This window comes from Pseudonaja textilis, chromosome 1 (genome assembly GCF_049901715.1).
Source record: "Pseudonaja textilis isolate UNSWEBS1 chromosome 1, rPseTex1.2, whole genome shotgun sequence".
Lineage (NCBI taxonomy): Eukaryota > Metazoa > Chordata > Lepidosauria > Squamata > Elapidae > Pseudonaja > Pseudonaja textilis.
In genome coordinates this window covers 69,313,855-69,341,342 of record NC_141990.1, presented here as the reverse complement: position 1 = coordinate 69,341,342, position 27,488 = coordinate 69,313,855, and the positions used below count along the sequence as shown (strand labels likewise).

The following is a 27,488-nucleotide window of genomic DNA, read 5'->3' as shown; positions in this document are numbered from 1 at the left end:
AATTATAATTCATTGTAAAACTTATAATGAAGTTAACAGCCACTGCAGAAGCAATGCCTAGTATAGGCCTCTGTGTTACCTTGGGGAAAAAACAGTTCCTCCCCACTTCATTGGAAGGGCAGGAGAAAGAGAGGCCAAAATGTAGCAATTGCCAATATATAAGACTCACATTTGGAAACAAGAGTATTTATTGAAATTTGTGTTCAATTACTTAAAATACATATTTTATTTCATCTAATAAATACTCAGAAAAAACTTGTTCCTTGGCTATTCATTTTCCCTCCTGGTTATTGCCGAGAGGTTTAGCACTAATTTGTCTGTGTGTTGGGGAGAGGGGAAGGTTAATTCATTAATCAAGCTAAGAATGAACGTAACCTTATTTTGTTGACTTTGAACTATGATAAATCATAATCTGTGAGCTCTAGTATTAACTAGACTTAGCACTGGTACAAACATGAGGATTAAAATCTAAAATGGGGAGTGTGTAATTATTTTCTAGAAATGAGAGAAAGAATAGGGAGGAATATTCCCAAGCATATCATTGTAGGAACCTAGTATTATACAACAAATCCTTAAAACAGACTTAAATAAATATTGGTCACACAACATTAAACGTTTCCTGTCCTTTCAAATACAGCCCATGCAAAGTAAAAGAATAGAATAACACCATCTCCAGATGCTGGCAATATTCAAAAACTAATAGTAAAGAACACTTTGCAATTTCAACAATTTTAATTGTAACAAAGTAACACAAACTTCACTTCAATGCATCCCCTCAATGCAAACATACTATTATTAATTTCCAGAACGAAGAAATTACTACAAGATCACATAGTAAAATTTATACTGTTTTTATGAATTCCCAACACATTTTCTACAGGTAACTGAAATTACAGATATATTTCAATGTTAGTTTTAGTAAAAACTATCATATCTTCTAAGAGATGTTACATTAAATCACTAAACCTCTCTTTCTTATAGAAAATTATGCACCTTTTCCTAAACTTCCTAATTTATAAATCAAAAGGTAACAGTTCCAGACAGTGCATTAACATACTTGCTGATACATAGACAAGGAAAGACCTTGGGATTAATGAATCAGAGTTGCAGAATATTAGAAATGGACCCAGATTATTAGTAAACTGATTTTAAAAGTCTAAATCTGCAAGATAGATAGATAGATAGATAGATAGATAGATAGATAGATAGATAGATACCCATGTATATTTAATCTTGAAACATTCTGTACTATGATAATCATATAACTTTAAAATGGATCCTTTTATATCCCATTAGATTAAATATCTTTATTTAATCATAAAATTTGAACAGCCGTAGTTATGTGCTGTAATATAATATGCTGTATCAAGCAGAATTATGCAAAATTCAATAATGAATGTCTATGGAGATTCTTGGTCATCAAGGTCATGGTTGTCCCAAAGGTGCTTTTTTAAGGGGCAACTGGACCAGAAAGCCCACTTCTCTCTTGAAAAAGCACCTTTGGTTCAGTAATGAATGTTCATAGCTGTGTAGTTTCAGAAGCTAGCTTTTATTGTAGTTCAGCCTAAGCCTGATTTTGAATTCCCCTACATATTTTCATAAAGCTGCAACAACGATGTAAAATTTCATACTCTGAAAGTATTAAATAAAAAAGTCTGAAAGGCAAGAAACCTAATGGCAATAATTTTACAATTGTATTTTATGTTGTAACAAGTTAGTAAGAAGTTCTCAACCTGTTTTTTTTTAATTACCAAACACTATACCTGAATAAATTTTGATGATGAAAGACTTTATTGTGATCATTAACCAGCACAAGAATGAAGCTTTGATGAAAAAACATCCACACAGGAAACTGTGACTATCTTCCTATACCCAGTATTTGCAGTGTTCCATCCACAGATACAAAAAAATGGTTTAAGTTTAATGGCATCAGTAGATTTTGTTACCTAGTGCACTGAACAGCCCAAACAATATATGCAAGCTATGGAACTGAAGTAGAACAAAAGAGTGAAAACTGCAAATCGCTAATGCTTTCTGTGTTAACATGAGGTGTAAACGTGATCTATGAGGCAGTATCTTCTCATCTAAAACATCATATAAACACTACATTGACAATGTAAATTGCTCTACTATATATATCTCTCTCTCCCACACACCTACACATACATGCACACACTGCACACAAACACATAAAAATAAACATTCTGGAGCTGCTCTTTTGCCCCAATATCCTAAAACAAAAGAATGACACTGCATATTTCAATCACATGACTAACATATTTACTGTACATGCATAGGTAATATGATCTTTGTATGATAGTGAAACTCAACCCAGAATCAACATTTCTACATGTAATGTCCAGAATTTTCTGAAACCTTGAGGGCTGTAAAATAACTTTTTAAAAAAGCTAAAATTCAATATCATATTTTTATCAGTTAAAAATATAAGGGAGTCACATCAGGTTTTGGGTTAGTAAGAGACATTTCTATTTGTAAAGTACCAATATACAGTGAAACTTCATTTTAATGTGGGAAGTAGTATTCATTATTCACAAATGTCCTTTAAACAAATTATATAATCAGATGTCATTTTCACACTGACATTAGAGATTATACAAATCATATCATTTGTATCTATTATACATTTATTTGCATCTATGTGAGAACATTACAGGAAATGACACACATGATGAAATTTGTGTGATGCTAATGATGGAAATTATATCATGTAGAGTATGTCATTTAAACGATGTCTTTTTGTTAATGACATAAACTGCCATGTAAAGTCTATCAAACTTCAATAAGTTGAGGTTTCACTGTATTCAACATTAATGTGGATTACAGATACATTGTTAAAACATTTACATTCAAAGGTGGCATGTGCTAATGAATTCGGCAAGGCAATTTAGTTTTTCCAAAACGATTTTCAAGTTTACTCCATAGCTACAGTGCTTCCCTACATTTTCTAAAAGGCTCCTTTTACTTAACCTCCCTACTTTCTTAGCAGGTTTTTGTCACAATCTAGTTTCAAAACTCCACCAACAAAATCACTGGAAACATTTAATTATGAAAAGGTAATAGCAATTCTCAATAAGGCAGTTAGTGCAGTTAACTAAGAAATTAACTCACTTGACTTATTAGTAATACATTATAAAATTTGAACAGAAAAACTCCTACACATTAGTTCTGGGAGGCCTTTCCTCCTCTAAATCTAAATGCCTGAAAGATAAATTTATCTAGACTTCCTACTCTAGCAAATGACAGCAAAATCACGGATACTGTTCATTTCCAAGTGATTCATTCATTCTGTCAAATACTGACTATCAAACACAATGAGTGAGGAGTGGAAGAATGAGCAGAACTACTTCAGCAAATGCTTCAACAATCTCCTTAATACCTACATAATTTCTGTTAATCAAAAAACAGAATAAAAATTCATTTGCAACACTGATGCAAATAAACTGGATATCCAGACAAATTATATCCAACAAAAATTTCTAAGTAAGGCAGAATGATGATAAGAAATGTGATATCTACCCTTCCACATGTTTTAAAAAATTACATCTTGTTAAAGTTTGCTTTTAAAAAACCGTGCTCCTTTCATAGAATTTTAAGAAAATAAATGAATCTTACTTTGATATCTCTCTCTCTTCAGTTTCTGGAATGGAGTTCTGATTTTCCAGATTTTTACATTCTGTGTCTTCTTTACATTCCACATTGGCTTCATCATTTGTTATAGTTATTCTTAACTCTTTCTCCTGGTCATTTGGAGGCTCCTGAAAACATGTTTTATATGAAAGAGGAACATTGCTATCATTCACAATTAAAGAAACCGTTAATTATTAAATGGACTGTCTTTGTACCAGCCATTTTTTCAACTAAGTCCAAAAACCAGCAATCAATTAACATTTTCAACTAATGTCCAAAAACCAGCAATCCTTACTATTCACTGTAGGGGTCCATTTTCATGTTCTGTTGCAAAGAAAGGTGTGGTGTGGATATGCTTATGAATCATTTGTTGCTGATACATAGACAAGGAAAAACCTTGGGATTAATGAATCAGAGTTGCAGAATGATTATTAGTAAACTGATTTTCAGGTATGAAAAACTGCACATGCTTAGAAATAACTTTGCTTACAAATTGGTGCCCTGCCCAGCATCTTTAAGAGAGGATGATGTACATGACCTCAAGCAAGAAATAGAATGGAAGTCTATCATAAGAAGAGCTACACAATTGGAATAGACCAGGGGTGTCCAACCTTAGCAACTGTAAGACTTGCTGGTTGAGGAATTCTGGGAGTTGAAGTCCACAAGTCTTAAAGTTGCTAAGGTTGGAGACCCCTGGAATAGACTATTTGGTCATTAAACTAAACAATCACTGAGAAAAAATCACGTGATTGTGCTTATGATTTTACTTCAATTTTCATTTGCTTTATAGCATCAGGATAGAACTCAAAACAGCTGAGTGACCTAAATGGCAGGAAGTGCAGATCAATAGACAAATAGCCCCTTTCCCTCACTCTGCTCCCCTTTGGAATGCTTATCCCAGCACCTGGATAATTAGCAAGAGAATTGATGTTTGTATTTACATTCATTGGGATTACAAGTGACTAAGCAGGCACGTGTTAGGGAGTATGCATTGAAAGGAATGTGGTAGCACCAGCTGTTTGCCTAGTGCACTCATTGCTCTTAGCAGGGAACACACAGGGCAAAAAAGCCTTCAATGAGAAACTGATAAGGGTTTTGTCAGTGTCAGGCAGCAAGGTAGGGGTTCAACTCTAATTAAGGTCAAAGACTTGAGCTTGTTAACTTGTGATTAGCACTTTTCAGGGATGTGCTGTTCTGCGAACAAAAGCAGCTCAGGAAGAGATAGCTTGTTTAAGCAATCCCTATGCTTGGGGTGGGGTGGGGAGATATACAGGTCAGGCATAGGACAATACTGCCGGATTGTAATGGTGAACATGTGACTAAAAGAGAGAGACATAAAAAAGGTCATAAATATGAGAATTGATTGCAAGGTTATTTTCTTATGAGTGTTGCAATTACACTCATGTATGTTTCTATATATTTTTCAGCAACCTTTACCCCAAGATGGCAAGCTTGACAAAATTAAAATTGCCTGAAAAATAAGAAAGTCCTTTTATAAAACTAATTGATCCTTCATTAGCAATGACTGTATCCAGAGGTTATCCTTCTCTCTTTACAGTAGAAAACATGAAAAGAAGATTACTTTTATTGAAAAGAAAAGATTAGTAAAAGGCAGGCAGGTAGGCACTCCTCCTAGGCAATGTCTAATCTTCAAAGGCAAAAGCTTTGATGTCAATAATGTCTTCTGAATGAACATTAAACAAACTACTACTCAATTGCTACCCCATTCAAATCCAAATGGAATAGAGAAAATTCAGAATCTTCAAGTTAATTATAGCAATTCTTTCGAATAGAAAATAATATATATCTCAGTCTTAAATGCTAACTTCTCCCCTTATTTTTAATGAAAGTATTGCTTTAAAGAAAGCATTCCTATACAGATGGTTCTTGTTTAATGGCACTAATTAAGACAGGAAATTCCATTGTTAAGTGAAGTGGCCATGAAGAGAAAAAACATGTAAGTGCACTACTTGGCAACAGCAGTTCTTAAAAATCACAGTTGCTGTTGTTAAGCAAGGATTTTGTAGGTTGTTAAGCAAAGACCTCAAGTGACTGCAACTTCTTGCTGGCTTCCTCACTGACTTTGGTTGTGGGAAGCCAGCAGGGTAGGTTGCAAGTGACAATCACATGACTGTGGGACATAGCTGTAAGTATGAGATCTGATTGTAACTACAATTCGTTCAGCACCATTTTAAGTTCAAGTATGTGCTGAATCAGTGATCATTAAACAAGAACCACCTGTAAGTTAAATCAGTTAAAATGAATATATGTTCATTTTCAGTTATTGTAATTGTTTATAACGTCACTGAACTCAAACAGGATAACATCACTGATGATCATCTTCAAAATCGAATACAGCTTATTCTACCCCAATATTAATGTAGCAACAAATTCATTATCATCATCAGCTGTTTGAAGGTATCTCAGATTGAAATAATGAATGCAATAACATTTCATTATACAGTTGTAAAATATCTGACTCAGATCATTCCCACTTTATTGGTTTTTACAGTCTTTATAGCATCACTCAACCATCACTGAATTACTAATAAAGGAGAATATTTGTAGCTCAGGTTTGACATGGGGGGTCCTTGGTGCTCTCTTAGACCACCAAGACTGACAAGGCAAGCAACCCCAATATAAACTAACCGCAAACAGCACTCCTTACTAGCACTGCTGATGTTACCTAGTTTGGGTAATGAAATATCTGCAAGAAAAACAAGCTCAGAGAGCACCAAGGACTCCTCAGGTCACTGAAGTCTGTCTAAAGTCTGTCTTTGTCTTTTGTCCCTTCCAGTCAGTCTCGATTTGCTGCCAAGCGCCAGGACAATTTCATACAGTTCTCTTGGTAAGATTTTCAGAAGCAGGTTGCCACTGCCTTCTTTTCTAAGGCTGAATGATTGGGCCAAAGTCATCCAGCTGGCATTAGTTTTATTATTTACCCTGCCTTTTAAAATATGTAACTGAAGATGACAAACATATTTAATACTCCCATTTTTCTCCGGTGACGTTGGTTGAACTGGGAAAGAATGACTGGCCCAAAGTCACCCATCTGGCTCTCATGTCCAAGGGAGGCTCAGAACTCGTAGTTTCTAGTCTGGTGTTTTAATACCGTACCAAACTAGATCTCAAAAGATCATTTGGGCCTCTGAAAATAGTGTTATTTTTCCTGACTTTTCCCCCATTGCTTCATCACCAGACAACTAGGCCTTTATATACTAACTGAAATTTCACTTTCCACCAATAGAATTAACTTGTATGGTAACTCTAATAGTAGTTTTAAATGTCTCCCTAAAATATTTCACTTATATAAGGATTTAATGTTTTTTTCTGGAATGATTCCTACACTTCTCTTCCAGTGTGAAGAATACAAAAGAAAAACATGTTCTTGTTCTAGAAAATAACTAGCTAATATGGATATAATTATCCTTCACTTGTACTGTAAGTATCATTAGTATGATACATTAGTTGTTGATTACACAGTAACACCATGCTGTGATTAATATTTGTCTTGTTAAACATAAATAACAACTGCAAGATTAGATTAATGAAGTTAATTTTCTAATTTAAAAACTGCATGTTTACTTTCCCCTTTTTTAAACTTTGAACAGAAAAAATGTTACAATCTATGATACCACACTATCTAAAAAGTACAACACTAATTAGATATAAATGATGCAAATCTATCCATATTTAAATATAGCACATGCATATAATTTGTACAGATAGTATGAATCCAAAAGGTCCTAAATAACATTTTAAAAGAATTGGTAAGCTGATAAAGGCACAAATAACCTGTGATTTGGCCTTATAAAAGTGTTTCCCTTAAAAGCTAATATTTATTTAGAAGTGCAAATATTTTCACTAATAAATCCTCCAAAGATCTATTTTGTCCAAAATAAGTTGAAGCTCTGTTAACCCTGCAAATGCCATTCGTTCCCTGAGATGCTTAATAAAAATAGTTTGTGCACTAAAATTGGACTGGGGGAGGGGGGGAGAGGAGCCCTTACCAAAGAAGTTTTATCATTTTCTTTCTTTTCATTTTCATTCTCAGTTAGTATGACTTGTTTGTTCACTGCTGTTATTTCAACATCATTTTCTTCATTTTTCACCTTTGTTTCTTTTATATTTAGTTCAACTTCTTCCTGCTTTTTCACCTCTTGTTCATGCTCCTTACTGGGTTTGCTTGGTGTTTTCTCTGGCAGGGCCATTTTAAATTCAACATTAGCTGATGTGCAGTATTCTTCAAAGCCATAGAGATATCTAAAAAATGACAGCAAGAAGCAAAATCAGTTTGCATTAGTTTGCTTTACAGTTACATTTTGATGATATGAATTCATTAGTTAAATTACAGTAGTTTAGAAATGATTCACAAAACCTCCAGATAAATGGCTTAAGGATGGAAGACTGAGATTAGTAAAAGACTGAAAGCATGCAAATGTTTAGAACAGCTTTAGAACAAAAACAGGTAATCCTCAATTTATGACCACAATTAAGCCCAAAATTTCTGTTGCTAAGCAAGACAGTTGCTAAGTGAGTTTTGCTCCATTTTATGACCTTTCCTTTTTCATTGACTGCTTATCAGAAAGTTGAAAAGGTGATCCCATGAACCTGGCATATTGCAAGTGTCATAAATATATGCAAATTGCCAAGTCTGAATTTTGATCATGTGACCATGGGGGTGCTGCAATCGTCATAAAGTGTGAAAAATGGGCATGTCACTTTTTTTAGTGCTGTTGTAATTTCAAATGGTCACTAAATGAATGACAGTAAGTTGAGGACTACCTGTACAAGTGAATGTACTTTTAGATGATAAAGAAATTCATTTTTGAGTGCCAAACTGAAAAATTAATTACTTACTTTTTATAAGCACATTTAACATTATATCCAGCAGCAGAATTCAAGACAGGGATACCAAGGTCCTGATATACTTGCTTCCAGACAGCTCCACTTTCAATCTATAAAATATAATAAGAATAGCCTTTTGTTGAAGCTTAAATAAGTAACACCCTGATGATTAAAATAACTCATTCTACAAGGTCTGAAATTTCAAGTAAAAATTTGATGTAAACAAGTATCTTCTTATTGCTTTGATATAAATTTATTTTCACCTGCCCAAGTCTGTTCACTAGAGATACAGTTGAGAGGTATAATATATGCACAAATATAAGGACATATGATGGAATAGTTCCTTTCCCTTCACTTCTTGAGTAGCTACCCACATAAGAACTGCCCTATTCTAGAAATGATCTAGAATAGAGGGGGAAAGGATGAAACAAGTTTATAAGGGAAAGGATTTAACTGCACTACCTATATTGTCTACTATATCAAAAAATTGTACATCTAAGTTGAATAAAGGGCAATTTATTAATTTGACTCCCTCTCTCTGAAGACATCTGCTCGGCCTACCAGATCGGATAGGGTAGGCATGCTCCTGGTCCCATCCCTTAAATGTTGCCATCACATGAGTGTGCTTTTCCATATTAGCCTCTGCCCGTTAGAACACCCTTCCCCCTGGAGTCCAGCAGCCCCCATATTTTTAACTTTCTGAAAATCACTTAAGATTTAAGTCCTTTCTCCCAAAGTGCTGCGATAGGATGAAACTGGCAAGGAACAAATTTGTTGGGCAGCAAGGGAAAGTTTAGCTATAGTGACAGGTCTTGTTCTTTATTTTGTTATGTTTTTATTGTTCATACATATTTTTTCAGCTTTTATTTTAGCATTGTGAACCACTCGGAGTTTGGTTTAATATGAGCAGCAGTATAAATGCTTTAAATTAATTAGGAAACTAGGATTATCCATTTTTTAATCCATTTCCTGTGGCAGATGACACATTACCCAAATAAATACTAAGTGACTTGGAATAAAAGAAAAGTGGCCTAAGCTATATACACTGCTCAAAAAAATAAAGGGAACACTTAAACAACACAATGTAACTCCAAGTCAATCATACTTCTGTGAAATCAAACTGTCCACTTAGGTAGCAACACTGATTGACGATCAATTTCACATGCTGTTGTGAAAATGGAATAGAAAATGGAACGGGTGGAAAGCATAGGCAGTTAGCAAGACATCCCCAATTAAGGAGTGGTTCTGCAGGTGGTGACAGACCACTTCTCAGTTCCTATGCTTTCTGGCTGATGGTTTGGTCACTTTTGAATGCTGGCAGTGCTGTCACTCTAGTGGTAGCATGAGACGGAGTCTACAACCCACACAAGTGGCTCAGGTAGTACAGCTCATCCAGGATGGCACATCAATGCGAGCTGTGGCAAGAAGGTTTGTTGTGTCTGTCAGCATAGTGTCCAGAGCATGGAGGTGCTACCAGGAGACAGGCCAGTACATCAGGAGACGTGGAGAACGTGGGAGGGCAACAACCCAGCAACAGGACCGCTACCTCTGCCTTTGTGCAAGGAGGGACAGGAGGAGCACTGCCAGAGCCCTGCAAAATGACCTCCAGCGGGCCACAAATGTACACGTGGCTGCTCAAACAGTCAGAAACAGACTCCATGAGGGTGGTAAGAGGGCCCGATGTCCACAGGTGGGGGTTGTGCTTACAGCCCAACACCATGCAGGACGTTTGGCATTTGCCAGAGAACACCAAGATTGGCAAATTCGCCACTGGCGCCCTGTGCTCTTCACAGATGAAGGTTCACACTGGTTCACACTGAGCACATGTGACAGACGTGACAGGGTCTGGAGACGCTGTGGAGAATGTTCTGCTGCCTGCAACATCCTCCAGCGTGACCGGTTTGGCAGTGGGTCAGTAATGGTGTAGGGTGGCATTTCTTTAGGGGGCCACCCTCTGGACAGCCCTCCATGTGCTCGCCAGAGGTAGCCTGACTGCCATTAGGTACCAAGATGAGATCTTCAGACCCCTCATGAGACCATATGCTGGTGCGGTTGGCCCTGGGTTCCTCCTAAGGCAAGACAATTCTAGACCTCATGCGGCTGGAGTGTGTAAGCAGTCCCTGCAAGACGAAGGCATTGTTGCTATGGACTGGCTCACCCGTTCCCCAGACCTGAATCCAATTGAGCACATCTGGGACATCATGTCTCGCTCCATCCACCAACGCCACGTTGCACCTCAGACTGTCCAGGAGTTGGGGGATGCTTTAGTCCAGATGTGGGAAGAGATCCCTCAGGAGACCATCCGCCACCTCATCAGGAGTATGCCCAGGCATTGTAGGGAGGTCATACAGGCACGTGGAGGCCACACACACTACTGAGCCTCATTTTTACTTGTTTTAAGGACATTACATCAAAGTTGGATCAGCCTGTAGTGTTTTTTTCCACTTTAATTTTGAGTGTAACTCCAAATCCAGATCTCCATGGGTTGCTAAATTTGATTTCCATTGATAATTTTTGTGTGATTTTGTTGTCGGCACATTCAACTATGTAATGAACAAAGTATTTAATAAGAATATTTCATTCATTCAGATCTAGGATGTCTTATTTTTGTGTTCCCTTTATGTTTTGAGCAGTGTAGTTTAATGAGGTATATTACTAGAATCCACTGATGTCTATATTACACAGGAACAGTGTGCCAGTAGAAAGCAGAACAGATTGATGAGACTGACCAAAAGCAAACTTTTTTTATTTTTAGCCAAAGTTAGATACATGTGAATTCATTTGCATAATCTTGCTTGTTCCTCAAATATTACATGAAAGTTAAATAATTTTAGTTTTTTTAGCTTTGTCATTAATGATTCAACAGCTTTAATTATAATAATATTTATAACAAAGGCCAATTAAAGCAATTATATTAAATGACTACTTCCCTTTTATATATCATTCCTGTTTTTTGAAAGCTGGATTTACAAATTATCTATGAAGCTATGACATGAACTGCAAAGCAAACATTTCCCTCTTATTAACCTTTCTTTCTCCAAAACATACAAAAACCAGAATAGAAGTTATTAGACATTTTTGCCTAAAGGCATGCTAGATGTTTCAAGAAGACACATATAATTTTACTGGCTGTTATTTCCATTCATCACAATTTAAACAAAGGCTTTCCTTCCTATCAATGGAACAATATTCTTACCTTATCAAAGAATATGTTATATCTAAGTGATTACTAGATTCCATTTTAAATTACATATAAATTAATCAATGAATTGGCATCCCTGAATTAAGATTTATTTCAAGCATTTATTTTATACATAATTAAAATAAATTCTGATTTTGTAGGATGTAAAATAGGTTTTCACTGTTATAAGTAAGAATATGTAACTCTTAATTTCAGATTCATTTTTAAATTAATGAATTTATTAATACTGAATACATTTTAGCTGCTAATTATCATTGGAGCTGCCATTTTAAATCCCACTTAGTAATCATTTTACTGCTTTAAATTAATCCATGCAAGCCCTATTTTGCAAATTGTGATGTTAGCATTATATCCAATAAACTAATCACACTCTTTAAGAATCTTACATTTAATCTACTCTATATTTGCTGGTTATTATTTTAGGTACATGAGCAAGTCTCACCTCCTCAACAGAAACATGAAGCTATCAAAACTAAAATCTAAATCATAAGATAACTTAAATTTTGCAATTTCTTGATTTTCTCACTTTTTTATAAAATTTAATAATGTACAGCCACAAGCACAGTAACTATTTTTCCAGTAAATGGTATACAACTAGTCCTCGACTTACAACAATTTGTTTAGTGACCGTTGAAAGTTACGATGATACTGAAAAAGTTGACTTATAACCAGTTTTCACACTTATGACAGTTGCAACATACTTACAGCCATAACCAAAATATGGAGGCTTGGCAACCAGCATGAATTTATAAGTTGCAGGGTAGTGAGGTTATGTGATCATCATATGTAAACTTCGCAGCCTGCTTTCAACAGGTAAAATCAATGGGGAAAGCCAGATTTGCTTAATGATGATTCATTTAAGATCTGCAGTGATTTGTTTAACAACTGTGGCAAAAAGTAAAATGGGGCAAAACTCACTTAACAATTGCCTTGCTCAGCCAGGAAAATGTTGGGCTCAATTATGGTCATAAGTCAAGGACTACCTGTACATTAGATTGCAATTCTATAAAAATTTTATTTAATATTTTTAAGGAAGTATCAATTAACTGCTATTATCATAAATTACATTATGCATAATAATTCACTACCGTACAATGTCAATTGTTGATATTGGCAAATAAAATAAAGGTTATTGTTGAAATATTTGTAATAATAACAACAATAAAAGCAGCCTCTGCAAATAAGCTGAAGCAGTGGACCATCTAGTCATCTATTGCCTCAAAGAACTGACTACCTTGCATCCAATTATAGCTAAACATCTTAATGAAGTATTACATAAAGGAAAGATCAGCAACTTCTAATAATTGACAAAACTAGCTGATTCTAAAAAAAAAATCAGCAAAAGAGACAACACAGGAAACTACAGGCCAACAACATGTTTGCTTACAGTATTTATATTACTAGCAGGTATTCAAGATTTAGAAGAAAATAACAATTTTTCAGTAGAACAGAAAGGAAATAAAAAAACAAAAGATCATCTTCTGATTGATAAAATGGTCCTGGAGAATTTCAAAACTCAAAAAGTAAATTTACATAGGTTTAGATCGATTATAAAAAGATATTTAATTCATTACCATATAGTTGGATCATCAAATGTTTAAAAACAACTACTGGCAATAAATGTATTACTGTAGAATATAGGTAGAAAAATCATGAAGCAGTCCAAGTAATTATCAGCATTTAGCAAATATGCACATTGACAAAATTTCCACCTATCAATTGCAAAAGGTCACTACTATTCCAATATATTACAATATCCTAGTTTCTAGGGAATAACTCAATGCATATGAAGGCCAACACCAGCCAAAGAACTGGCTGGAATTTCACATTTTCGAAAATGTAATACGTCACAAAAAACAGCAAAGATAGTACCAATAGTACTGTCAATGAATAAACACCTTGTAAACAATTCCAAACAAATGGAGCATCACTTCAGTGCTACTGGCATTGACAGACTCGCCACCAGTCAATTGCAAAAGGCAGTTTTACTTGGACCAGCTTTCATCCTTAACGATACCTTTAATACCATTAAACAATATTTGCCTATCCCCGATCTTTGGGAATGACTTGATAGGTAGATAAAAATGCCAAATCCAGTCTAAACATCTGACTGTGCAACAAAATATAAAAGCAACCAAATTCTAAGGAATTGTTATGATTGCAAAAAGCACAAAATACAATCAGCCAATATTCTATAAGCCACAACTTTGCTCTATAAATATCTTTGTACTTTAATGCCCCTTTAGATGTTATTCTTCTAGTGCTAGAACTTCTTTTATGTATAAAAAGGATTTCATTTTGTAAGTATTTGTTTAATGACATTTTTGTGGTATATACAGCACAAGTGGAGAAAATGTTATTCAAATATTGTGTTACATTCTTTCCATAAGAAAAACAAATATACACAACTGCATTTAAAAGTTGTGTTCTCATCTTCTATACAACTTTTTGTAGTTGTATAAAGTAACACTACTATAGTTTTTTTAGATTGTTATTTTTCTTTTTCCCATAGTTCATAGTACTTACGTTATCAAATCCTCCAAGTTTATGAACAAGTCTGAATAATTTGAAGAGATTCAAATTTCTATATCCAAGGACAGGTCGTTTATTAATAGGAGTCCCTATGAAACAAATTAAATTTTGCATTAAGTGCTAGAGCGTGGTGAGAATTCTTCATATTAATGTTACTGAAAATAAATCAATTTAGAACTTTAGTCTCACACAAAAATTATGTAACATATATTTTGTGCTTATTTAACCAAAAATAATCACAACCATGTTTGGTGCTACTTATTCCAAATAAATGTGTAGAGAATTCAACTAAAGCTTTGTCTTCCCAATTAAGCTATATAACAATATTTATAATAAAATAATTCTCCAACTAATTAGAGAAGCTTGTACTTATGAGGTCCAGAGGTAGTCAGAACAAAATAGAATTTAGCAGCACTTATTAGGAAACTTTATGATAAAAAATATTTGCAAAACTAACACAAAGTCATGTTACTGGACATTTTGGCTAACATCCTATGTTTGCTAATGTGCATTTGGCAAATAACTAGAGAATCCATATTTGTCCTACAATATGCTTGCCAACTTCCCATCTGATCTGGATCATGGGAAGACCTCAGAGGAGGAAGAAATTAGAATTCCATGGATGATTTTCCTTCCTGCCCCCATAATTCTTTATTTGCCAAATATAGGAACTAGCAAGGATAATCCATTTTAGTTGCCTGCTTAGGACTGCAACAATTGGGGAAAAGTCACTTGACAAGTGGCAGTACTGCTTGGTGGGACACGCTTGGTGGTTTTGATAACCTAGAAGCGTTGCAGATATTATATAAATACATTTGAGAGGGTTTTTTAAAAATATGTAACCTTTTAAATTATTTTTTTAAATTGTAACACTTTGTAACACCTTGTAACACTACATACTAAAATATTTGTAATTACCTTTGATTCCTATGTATACAATTTATTAACTAAGAATGCAAATCTTAAAAAAGGAACACACTCAACTACCAGGAATGAAAAGCAATGTGATTCATAACTATATTAAATTCTCATACAATTAAACAAGCTGTACAGTAAACCTAATGAAATGTTCACCTCTATCTTCCATGAATTTATAGAGTTGTTGCAGAAAGTTCTCTCTTTCTTCAGGAAAGGGCTCTATTTCTTCCTAATGGAATAAATAAAGAAAAAAATTAACATAGCTTGCTATCTCAAAAACCAACAACAAGGAAATAAAATATCATCATCATACTATTATAGGACATTATAATATTTTACTCTAACGTTCAATATTATTTTTTATCTTTAAACTAATATTCTTTTTCCAAATCTATTTTATTTTAAAATATTTGGAGAGTTCCACTGTAAGGAAATATAGAAAATTTATTACATACAAAAATTACAATCTTATGAAGTTCTGGTGAGAAATTAGTACTGCTTTCTTGGGATTACTTCTAGGAAAGCTTCTACAGGACTGAAACTTTAGAGTGCGAAAATAAACACTTTGGTACAATTACATCTGACTAAATGCAATTTAATCTGTTGTATGTTATTTGATTAAAGCTGTAAACTGGGAATAAAATTTTCTCCTTTAAAAAACAATATGGTTTATTGTGGATTTCAATCTGATAAACATTTGCTGATGCTTCAAGACCTCAACCCACAACTATGATTGCAACAATGACTTCATTAGCTTCATATTTACATACTCCTTCTATTATTCAAGCTATTATTTCTGAATAAAGCATCCAGGTATAGTTTTCCAAAGTGACAGAAATTTCCCTAAAGTTCACTTTGATCAAATACTGATTTTCACTACTGCTTATACGAAGCTTGACAGAAATGACTAGCAAGATTAACAAATACAAATTTTGGCACATGCATGTAATACAAACTTATTATACTATGAGATTATACTTGCCTCTTCTTCACTGCTATTATCTTCTTTGTCCTTTTCATCTTCATCCTCTTCTTCCGCCTCACTACTAGAACTTTCTTCTTTCAACTCAGTCTTCCAATTACTTGGAACAGTTCTATTTTTACAGAATTCTAAGGCCTGATCAAAAGCTGTAAATAAATTAATTTTATTAGAATGGATGGACCTACCAAAGACTTAAAATGAACAAAGTGTGAATGAACAAATTTTAAAAATGTTTACCAATAGCTTAATGTCCCAACTGAAAAAAAATTAAAGGCTTTCTAAACAAGGCAGATATAATTGTATGTCTTGGTTTGACTTGTTTTCCATTTCCTAGTTTGCTTGCAAGTTTTTACCCATAGTTACTTAAGTCAGAGTTTTTTCTATTCAAAAACAATGTCCTCATTATGTTGAGCAAAATTCTAAATGGTCACAGGGACTCAAGTACCTGAAGAAATACTTTGTACCATGAAAATATCCCTTATTACAAAGATCAATATTACTAATTAAAATTCTTCAATTTCCTAAAGTATAATTGACAGCAATAAGGAATACATTAGTTACTAACCTTGCCATGTTTGATCATTTTTAAGGTACCAATTACATATGTTGCTTTTGGCATAAATATAATGGCTAGGCATAGAGTTTCTCAAATTGTTTTTAAGCATTAAAATGTTTTAATTCTTCAAATTACTATAGCTTGATTTCTACTAAGGTATTGGTTCTGTTTATTTTTAATTATGCAATAAACTCAAGGTTTGATAGACTACTCTTTTATTTAATGGTGAAAGTAGACAGCACAACCGCTGAAAACTGCTGGCATAATTTTCTGTCATTTGGGGACAGGAAGCACATAGAAATTGTAGTATAAAATCTAAAATAGGCATCACACAGTTTTTTTAAAAAAGACAATCCAATCCACTCAATCCAGGAAAAGATTAATATTTAGTTTTTGGCATCTGATTTTTTCCCCCCATGTCTCAGACCAATACTACCTATTTTTTCTCATAAGGCACTCTCTTTAGCCCTTGTCCCAATGCTAATGTAGAAGGCAGACCAGCAAGTTCACACTTGTAAATGTGCAGAAATTCTGATTGAAAGGTACAGAAAAATAAAATAAAATCTATTTAGCTAATTATAACTGAGATTAACACAATCTCCCTTTTCTAATTTTGAAGTTAATTTTTACCTTGTTTTAATGCAGCATCAGGTTTTGGTGAAGACTCACTAATTTCCCGTACATCTTTCCTTGATACTGAAGAGCTAAACAAATTGTGATAACAGCATTTTAAAAAGTAAATATTTTAAGTATTTTGACAATAAAGCAATCTTCATTTAAATGAAGTGATCTTCTATTATTAATTATCTATAAAATGTGGATCACCTACTAGCACAAAGCAGATCTGTATCCATCTGCCATCTTTGTTAGTTACATCATAATATTTAGACAAATAGTAATTAAATCAAACATTTTGACTCACAACTTGCCATCCTTGAAAGAACGAACAAGAACATTATCTTTCTTTACTGCAACTTCATCACTACAATCTGGACAAACCACCTGTAAAGAAATAAAAAGACTTATTTAATTATTCGAGAAACTTTATTTAAAATTATGTAAGAGGTCACAAAGCCATATCTGTATGCATATGGCAAGGTCTGCACATCTGGTTATTGTCATGGATGCTTAGCATACAAAAAAACCCACCCCCTTTCCAACTACTCTAGATATTTCAAATAACTTTGGGGGGGGGGGTCTTAAATTGTTTCCTGAATGAAAAACAAAACCCTTGGCCTCCATCATCCTCTGCCACAGGGGGCGGGGGAGTAATTTTATCTGAGAGTGAAAAAATAAGAAACTTGAGCCACTGCAGCTTCTATTTTCTTAAAAGCCCTATGTTGATTGAGAGAAAAGAGGTTGTCTTGCCTCTATATGCAGCATGAGTTTGAGCAAGGGAGTATTTTCTTTTACTTTTACCTACTTTTCAGAGAAGAAAAAGTATTCCTTTAAGTATAATTGCCTCTCACTAAACCCTGATATAAAGTGAAGAAGAAAAAAGTCTCTTGCAATCTCTACTTGTCCAAAATTCAGCACATGCACACACAACAACCCTTTCCCTACTTTTCTGGATGATGCAGAAGTGGAAACTAAACACAAATAAAAGTATGTTAGCAAGCCATCTCAACATATGTCAACCCTCATATGCATATGATATTTCTGCCAGCATTTAACAAATTTCTGGGCACTATGGAAAATTTGCTGTAATCTCAGTCTATTGAGCTATCATTTACACTGTACTGCTTATTTCATAGCAGCACATATATAACTGTAAGATCCTGGTTAACCTAGATTAAATTTCCAGCAGTGCAACCCTGGTATTACTTGATGGTTATAAAGTCAAGTTACAAAACTTGGAGATCTGATTCATAAGTGATCTAGTATATATGATAATCTTTCACATTTTTATTTTACGTGTAAAGTGAAATGACTTTTAAAAGTGTATTCCCAGATTTTTCTTCCAGTCTGCAAATCTATGTTCTAAATTAGTACAAAAGAACTTTTATTTATCATCTGACTCCCAGTGGATATGGCAATGGCATGATAGCTTTTAAGATCACCTCAAAAAACAGAAAGTTCTACTTACTCCTTACTGTTGTTGCTATCTTCTTACTGATCAACTTATCCAACTCTTATCCAACTCTCAGTAGCATAAAATATATTTTATATATATTTTAAATATATATAACACTCTAAACATTATATAATAACCTAAAACATAAGAAAAGTCCTTTGCCTAACTCAGCACCTGTTTTTAACCATGAGAAAACCACAAGCAAGATATAAACCCGGACATAAACTGTTTCAACTCCCTCCCTCAAAATGATGCTATAGAATACTGCACACCAGAACAGTTTTTTCCCAAAAGCCATCACTCTGCTAAACAAATAATTCCCTCAACACTGTTCAACTATTTACAAAGTCTGCATTACTATTACTGTTAATCTCATCACTCCTTATCCCCATCCCCTCGCACTTGTGACTTGTGACTTTGTCACTTGTATTCTTACAATTTATATTTGACTGTTTCCTAGTATGATTTGATTGCTTATTGTACCCTATGACTATCATTAAGTGTTGTACCTTATGATTATTGACTCTTGATGAATGTATCTTTTCTTTTATGTACACTGAGAGCATTTGCACCAACACAAATTCCTTGTGTGTCCGATCACACTTGGCCAATAAAGAATTCTGTTCTGTTCTGTTCTATTCTAAAGTCAGTAATTACTAAAGCTGTGTAAAGTAATTACAGCATCTCTCTGAACTCATCTCCTCAAGACTTGGTGCAGCTGTTTCAAGGGCCTCCTCACATCATCTATGTCAGGGGTGTCAAACTGATGGCACACGTGCCAGATGTGTCACATACAGGCCATGCCCACCCCAGCTCTGTGAAGGGAAAAATGTCATATGTCACGTGACACAGCAAGTTTGACATCCATGATCTATGTGTATGGTATATGCATTAAGTAATTTCTGTTGGAACTGCATCTGCAACACAATCCTAAAAGCTAATCCTACTATATTCATTTTTGCATCCCAGGTTACACCATTGCTGAATATAAGCATTCCACCAAAATATATAAGTTTTGTATCATAATACAGTAGCTTTTGCATTTTCAAATTGTCTATGTGGCTTGATGGACCAACAGCAAAAATGTTAATAGTATTTAGTATCTGCAAAAGGAAATGAGACAAACTAGGCTTCCATTTTTTATGAACATACACTCTATATTGAGAACATACAAACACCAATTTTCACAAACTTGTTTTATAGCTATTAAGCATCAAAATGTTAAAATAAGGCCTTTATCAATGTAGTCTCCTGAATATATAATAAATTGTGCATTATTCTGCATTTATTTGTTTTGTATCAAAGCACTGATCTATTAAAGATTGCAACTAAACTTGCAATCTTATTTAACAGATTTAACCTATTAGAAATGGAAGGGCCCTTGTAGGTCTTCTAGTCCAGGGATGTCCAACCTTGGCAACTTTAAGACTTGTGGTGGAATTCTGGGAGTTGAAGTCCACAAGTCTTAAAGTTGCCAAGGTTGGACACCCCTGTTCTATCTAGTCCAACCAACTGCCTAAGCAGGAAACCCTACACCTTTTCTGACAATCGGCAGTCCAATCTCTTCTTGAAAGCCTCCAGTGATGAAGCTCCCACAACTGAAGGCAAACTGTTCCATTGGTTGATTGTTTTCACTGTCAGAAAATGTCTCCTTATTTCTAGGTTGAATCACTCCTTGATCAGTTTCCATCCATTATTCCTTGTTTGGCCTTTAGATGCTTTGGAAAATAGCTTGACCCTCTCCTCTCTCTGGCAGCCCCTCAAATATTGGAACACTGTTATTGTATCTCCCCTGGTCCTTCTCTTCACTATGCCTAGTACATGCCTAGTACTTGCAACTGTTCCATATACTGTATAAATAATTTATATATATATTAAACAATACAGAAAGTAAATATTTACCAAAGCTGGAAACCAAATATTTTTCTTTTTATCCGTATTAGTAGTTTCTACACATACAACTTTTCCTAATAATTCATCAGTTTGTTTTCTGTCATCTTCATCCTCATCACTTGAGGATGAGGAAGATTCTTCTTCTGGGCTGTAAGGGAATAAATGTCACCATTTAAATGTTTATTATACAATTTTTAGTTAGGATTAGTATGAAAAATGAACTTTTGTTAAGATACAGTATAGGCTTATAGTTTATGACTTTACAGTGAACTGCAGGGGAGAATTGTAGAATGAGTGAATGAAACAAATAAATGAATACGATGGCTGATGCTGGAAGAATAGTTACCAGCAATAATTGTCCATTAAAAATCCAATATACTTATGCTATACTAATATAGCATAAAAGGGCATGCTGACTCAGCCTTAATTATGATGTAATATTGTAAATTATGTTATCCTGGTTCGACAATTGGCATCATACCCACGGATTACCTGTAGAAATTATTGTAAGTAGGAATTATCTTCTAAGTTATCCTGATGCTGACATCTCTATTGTACAGGATTTCGTAAGCTCCTTAGATGCCTTCCATGTTTTTTTTGATCTTCTGGGAATTAATTACTGTCTGTTCAATGGTGTCTTTGGCATACCAATTCAAGGTTTGAACCCTTTTCTGAGTTCTAAAATCCTTTGGAAATTCTGAAACATTTTGTTGTTCGATGTTTATTTCAAAGTTTTAATGTTTTTACAATACTGTTCCTCTAACAGCCCCTAGAAATTCTTTGTCAAGTTCTCTTCTGATATCTTCGTTTTTCTTGGCTTTGGCTTCACTACTCTTTTTGGCAATTTCCACCATTACTTTTGACAACCAGTTTGCTTTCTTTTGCTTCTTGGTCTCTGGTAATCTCTTTTCAGATTCATCCTTAGGAACTTCTCTGACATCAGCCACAATTTCTCTGTTTTCTTGTCAATGAGATTTAGGACTTCAAAAAGATTCTGGAAATTTTGTTTGAAAATGGATTATAACTAGTCAAGATCAGATCATGGAAATGATTGGCTTCCTTCTGCTGCTGTTTTAGCTTAAGTTGGAATTTGCACGTGTAAAGTGTATGATCCATTCCACAGTCAATCACTGGCTATGTCTTTATGTTATACCGGACTTACTTGATTTCTATATACTCCATATGGTAATGGTAGAAGGAGTGCCATGGTAATGTCGTCTTGTACTGTCAGTATTTGTGTGTGTATATGTATTTGGAAAAAAAATCAATTGATTCATAGAAGTTGGTAAGTCATTTTTAGAAATTGGTACATCATTATAGCAATAGCATTTACGACTTATATATCACTTTATAGTGCTTTACAGCCCTCTCTACATTATTTCATTTTCTTGGGCCAAACTTTATTTTCCTCCTTAATATTTACAACTTTGGCATTCTAGTCTTCAACATCTAGCTTACATATTTCTGTCAATTTCACCTTGAACTCATCAGCTTCCTCCTAAATCTTATCAGTTTCCTCTTCTTTTCTATCAGCGTTAGAACATAAGCTTAGATAATCACTATAGTAAAGTTTTATTGCATTGTTAAGTCACTGATTGGTTATAAAAGCATTACTATTCCTTCTTTATTTTTTCTTTTGTTTTGGGATTGTTGTTTTTGTGTGCCCAGAGTCATAATGTAATTTTCTGTGTCCAATTATAGTCCATCTTAATTCTCTGATGCTTCAGATGTCAGTCTGTGGCCAGTTTATTTTATTTTTCACTGTGTTGAGTTTTCCCATGTTCATGCAGTTCCATGTTTCCACCATAATTCTGCACTGCAGCTTCTGATTTCAGCAGCTATATAATGCCAGATTATGGGTCCCTCAGATCAGATGACATTCAACATCCTACTGAGGTAGAGTTGAGGATCTTTTTGAGCAGTGGTCGCCAACCAGTGGGCCATGGCCCACTGGTGGGCCATGAGAAAATTTTGGTGGGCCACAGAGAAATCTCACCCCCAGAGCACCCCCCCCAAAGCAATTAATCCAGGCTGCGCCACCCACATGGCCCGTGGGAACCCTCCCTGCTCACTCACTCCTTACCCAGTAAACTTGCTTGCTAAATTGCTATTTTTCCTTTTTTCGACTATCATCTGTTCTGCTGTGCCGAGAGATTTAGATTAGCTAGGAAGCAGGAAATGGTTGGATTTCTTGCTTTCTAGCTAGTCTTTAGATCTTCAGCTCAGCACAGCCAAACCTCCCTTAGGATTGAAGGTTTGCTTGCAAGCAAATTCAGTGCAGACTCACGGCAAGCAAATTTGAGAGACTGAACTAGCCAATGACAGACAGATCACTGAATGATTCTGTGAGCAACTCAATCTGCTTGCTTTGCCTGATTTTGGGTAAAAGTTGCTCTTTTTTATAAAAAATTAAGTATTTACATGCATGGTGTGTTGTGAGTTAATTTTGTGAGATTGCTTGCTAGCAAATTTTATGTGACAGACTGAGCTAGCCAATGGCAGACAGATAGATCTCTGAATGAATCTGTGATTCTGTGAGCAACTCAATCTGTCTGTCTGCTTTGCCTGGTTTTGGGTAAAAGCTGCTCTTTTTTAATAAAAAATTAAATATTTATAATATTTACATACAAGCCATGCCCAGCCAGTCACATGACCACCAAGCCACACCCACAAATTAGGCCATGCCTACAGAACCGGTTAGTGATCCCTGGGATCTAAAATTATGAGTTTGGTGGTCCCTGAGGTCCAAAAGGTTGGCAACCCCTGTTTTAGAGTGTTTATCATGAGGCTAGATTAAAGCCTTCAGAATGTATTTTCACCAACATGCACAGTAGTGAGGCTAATAATTTTGTGCTACAAAGTACAAAGAAAACTTTATACTTTCATATGTAATGCTCCTCCAACTCCCAGCCTCCAAAAGGGGAGTATTCATTTGAATGAATGAAGAGCTATGAATGAACAACATATTCAGGAATTATCAAAAGCATTTTCAGCAATTTATGGAATACACCATTCAGTTTCCTTCTAGGCTGTAAACGGTGGAACAGAACGTCTTCCTTTCTGCCTTGCTTCTCAGAAATAATGGGTTGCCCTTTGTATAAAGCAATTAAGTGAACTCCATAGTTTTTCCACTAAGCTTATGCCGATCTAAACTGTAGATATGAGAGATTAATAACAGCCGTTTCCTTAATCCATTTTAAATGTTGCCTGTATTTTTTAAAAAACCCTAAGAATTGCTCCTGTTTCCCCAGATAACTTCCCACATTTTTATCTTCTACTTTGAATTATATGCTGCTTTTTAACTCCGTTCAAATAATTGTAAAATTAAGACAATCATGAACCAGATAAATATAAAACTTACATGTGATTAGATCTTCTTCCTCTATTAGTTTTCTTTCCGATGACAGGAGTCCCAAAATGTTCAGGGTTGGTAAGAGGGAGCTGATCTAATGTCTGTTGACAAAAACATTATTTTTACAATTATTGCAGAGAATTTCACAATACAGATTTATCAGAATATGAACAAAGACATTGTTTGGAAAAAATAATTCAGGCAACAGGCCCTATTATGAACAAAGCCCAATCTGCAAGGAGAATGAAAATAGAAAGAAATACAAGCTGCAGCACTACAACAAATACAGAGTGTCTACAAAGAGACACTGTTTTAGAGAGATCATAAATCTATCCTGAATGCCATCTTCTCCCTTCCTACCTTCAGTGAGGCAAATAACATAAAAGGCCAAGGTTTTTTAGGGGATTTCTATTTAGAAGATAAGCCAAAGCCCCACTTTCCTTGGATCATCTCTCCCCATGGAAGGAGTCTAGGAAAAACTATAGGGTCTAGGCTAGCTATGGCAGCTAACCTGCCATTGCCATTTTGCTGCAGCATGACAATTTGCTGAGGGACAATCCATGTGGGATAACTCCACACAATAAACGTTAACTGCCACCTTCTTCTGTATTATTTCCATTTTTGCATTTAAGACAAGAAAAAAAAAGATCATTCTCACCTCATCCCACATAAGGTAACTTTTTATGTGCAGGAGAGAAGATGCAGAATAGGGGCAATCAAAATGAGATGACTATACATTTTAAGAATTAAAACTACAATATCTCATATTTTTCATTTTTGAATTAAGTTAAAGGTTAATATTATTGCAAATTATTCAGCTGTAGGTAATTATTTGTTCTTAGTATGAGTTATACAGCACTGTTCTATACTTTTAACCCCTCTTACCATTTTATTGTACACATTTTATTGTACAAATAAATACCTTGCCTAATTTTCCAGTCACAGGAAGCTAAATTGGAAAAAAAGTATGCAACTCAGGCCACTGACACATGAACACATGACAGTAACAGAGATTCTCTTTATCAGAATCACATATTTTTCTAGATTTCACAACTATACCCCACTGCTGACAGTGAAGCACAACTTATACATTCCATTCCATTAATCAGTGGGCAAATATTAGCAAAGCATGCTTAATTTCCACAGCACAGCTAAATTAAAAAGAAAATGTTTACCTCACTTTCAGCAAAATGTCTTTCTCCTTTCAAGCAAAGTGAAGAGCGTCTAAGGGTTTTCTCATCTCCATCATCAAATACTGTTACCAATGGTAAAATGAAACAATAAAAAACAATAAAAAATGTAGAGTTTTTTAAATTTCCTTAAGTTTAATTAAATTTCAGTTAAACATACAGTTGAGCCTACTTGTTCCATGAATTTCATACTTATCAATTTTATCATGACTTCTAGCTAAAAGTAAATGTACATTTCTAAGCCATATTGACAGAGTTTCACCTAATCAGAAACACCAGAAATACTATAAAATACTATAGACTATAACCTAAGCATAACCTAAGCAAACCTGTGCAATCTAAGAGTCTAACCTTTAAGGACTCTTTCTAGAAACAACTGTTCTTTTTAGAGTGTTTTAGACAGAAAATAAAAATAAGTTAAGTACAAACCATACATCAATTCCACCTTGTACTTTTGTGTGTGTATATGTGTTTGTGTGAGAGAGGGAGGGAATGAATGTATAATACATCACAACTTATTAATTGAACTACCAGGTTCAATTCAGTTCTCATGGCTATTTTGTCCTCCTTTCAGGTAATTTCAAATGGTTGCTAAGTGACCAGTTGTAAGTCAATAACTACCTGTATAAGAGAGCTGATTTCATTTAGTTAAGCAACAGGGTACAAACTGGGAGACTCTGAATTTTAGTGCTGCCTCACACATAAAGGTATCTGAGTGACCTTGGGCCAGTCTCAGTTCTAGGAAGGAGATAATGGCAAACCACTTCTGAAAAACCTTGCTAAGGAAATTGCAGGAACTAAGCCAAGCAAGAATTGGAAAGGCCTGAATGGAAAAATACATATACAACAGCAGTTTGTCCTAGAATTTCTAGAAGCAGCTAGAAAGATGAGATGCCCTAATAGCATAGAATTAGGACAATATTCAGAACAGTACAAAAACAAATAAAAAAATGAGAACCAAAAAAGTGCCTTTTTAATGCAACTTGTAGCTTGAAGTTTTAAAATGTTAGAATCAGTTTCTAAATTCTATGAATTTGCAAGGTCATTATTTAAAGCTGTTGCACAATTCTCGTTTCTTATTTCTATTTGTCTTTGTATCATATCAAGCAGATTCTGTCCCAAAACATTCTTAAGTGATTGCATATCAATGTCAATGAAGATGCTATATTGAAACTAAAAATCGAAACTCACTGAATATAAAGACCAACCCTTAGTGAATATTACAGGAGAAAGTACATTTTTTACAAACTTAATTTTTCAATTGTGTAAAAAGTTTTAATTTTTCCTTACCTACAGTATACCAGCTAGCATCTGTTAATTTATTGATGACAGCCTCCTGATAAGTTCCATCTGGATTCCTGACTTCCACCACAGTTCCTACCTACAACAACAATTGAAAGGATTTTAAAGAGACAGTTGTTATGAACCACTGGACCACTTCACTTCTTATTTTATTAAATTTAGTTTTTATACTTGTGTGTAGTTTTTATACTTGCATATGAAAACCAGTTTGGTGTAGTGATTACAACACCAGACTAGAAATCTGAGGTCGTCATGAATTCTATTCCCACCCTAGGTACAAAATCTCCTGGGTGACCTTAAGCCAGCCACTCTTTCTCAGTCTTAGGAAGGAAGCAAAGGAAAAACTGAAAATTCTGCAAACAAAACTACAAAGATTTCTCCAGGCAGCTGCCAGGAATCAACACTGACTGCCCCCACACGCACACACAGAGAAGTGGGGGGGAGCATATAAAAATGATTTTTAAAAAAGGCAAAATATGATGTGTTGAAGATCCAAAAAATTAACAAAGCTGTGATGGGATGGAAGGAGGGAATAGACAACTTTATTTTCTGATTGCGCATGTCAGGCTATTTTTTTATGACAACAGTTCTGTTTTTCAGCAATATACACACAACTAGGATAAAAAGCCATGACACCTGAGTAACACACTTTGAATACCAACTTGGACAAGCTTGCAGTTTTGCAATATGGATACTAAATTTATTTTGGATGTGAAAATACTTTTATTATAATTATCTAAATTCTATTGCTAAAATATTCTGAATAGTTAAGTCTTATACTGACAATTCTTCAAAGGAGAAGAAAAGTTATAACAATAACATTCCTGCTATTGAAATGTGACATATACTATTGAAGTGTACCAATGCAAAGATCTAATGAAGTATCTTATTCACATATGGCTGAAACACCCATGATACACATCTGCTTAATTCTGTCCCACTAAGAACTGAATGGATGGCATTACAAGGAGTGCTACAAATAAATCCCAAT

The 27,488-nt window shown here is 34.6% G+C and overlaps 1 protein-coding gene across 5 annotated transcripts in view; it reads right to left on the bottom strand.

Annotated features, from left to right (window-relative positions):
• ARID4B (AT-rich interaction domain 4B) overlaps positions 1-27,488 on the bottom strand; it is a 100,580-nt gene that overhangs the window by 29,610 nt on the left and 43,482 nt on the right. For all 5 annotated transcript variants that reach the window (XR_015744309.1, XM_087937339.1, XM_087937348.1 and 2 more), the window contains exons 5-16: positions 26,486-26,576; positions 25,181-25,260; positions 24,015-24,106; positions 20,663-20,801; positions 17,609-17,688; positions 17,317-17,390; positions 16,127-16,276; positions 15,305-15,373; positions 14,225-14,319; positions 8,509-8,606; positions 7,659-7,911; positions 3,634-3,776 (exon numbers count right to left, since the gene is read on the bottom strand). Coding sequence is in view for 4 of the 5 variants with exons in the window: in XM_087937339.1 (XP_087793465.1) it covers positions 3,634-3,776; positions 7,659-7,911; positions 8,509-8,606; positions 14,225-14,319; positions 15,305-15,373; positions 16,127-16,276; positions 17,317-17,390; positions 17,609-17,688; positions 20,663-20,801; positions 24,015-24,106; positions 25,181-25,260; positions 26,486-26,576 (1,364 nt within the window). In the remaining variant the exon portion in view is untranslated. The remainder of the gene's footprint in view (positions 1-3,633; positions 3,777-7,658; positions 7,912-8,508; positions 8,607-14,224; positions 14,320-15,304; positions 15,374-16,126; positions 16,277-17,316; positions 17,391-17,608; positions 17,689-20,662; positions 20,802-24,014; positions 24,107-25,180; positions 25,261-26,485; positions 26,577-27,488) is intronic.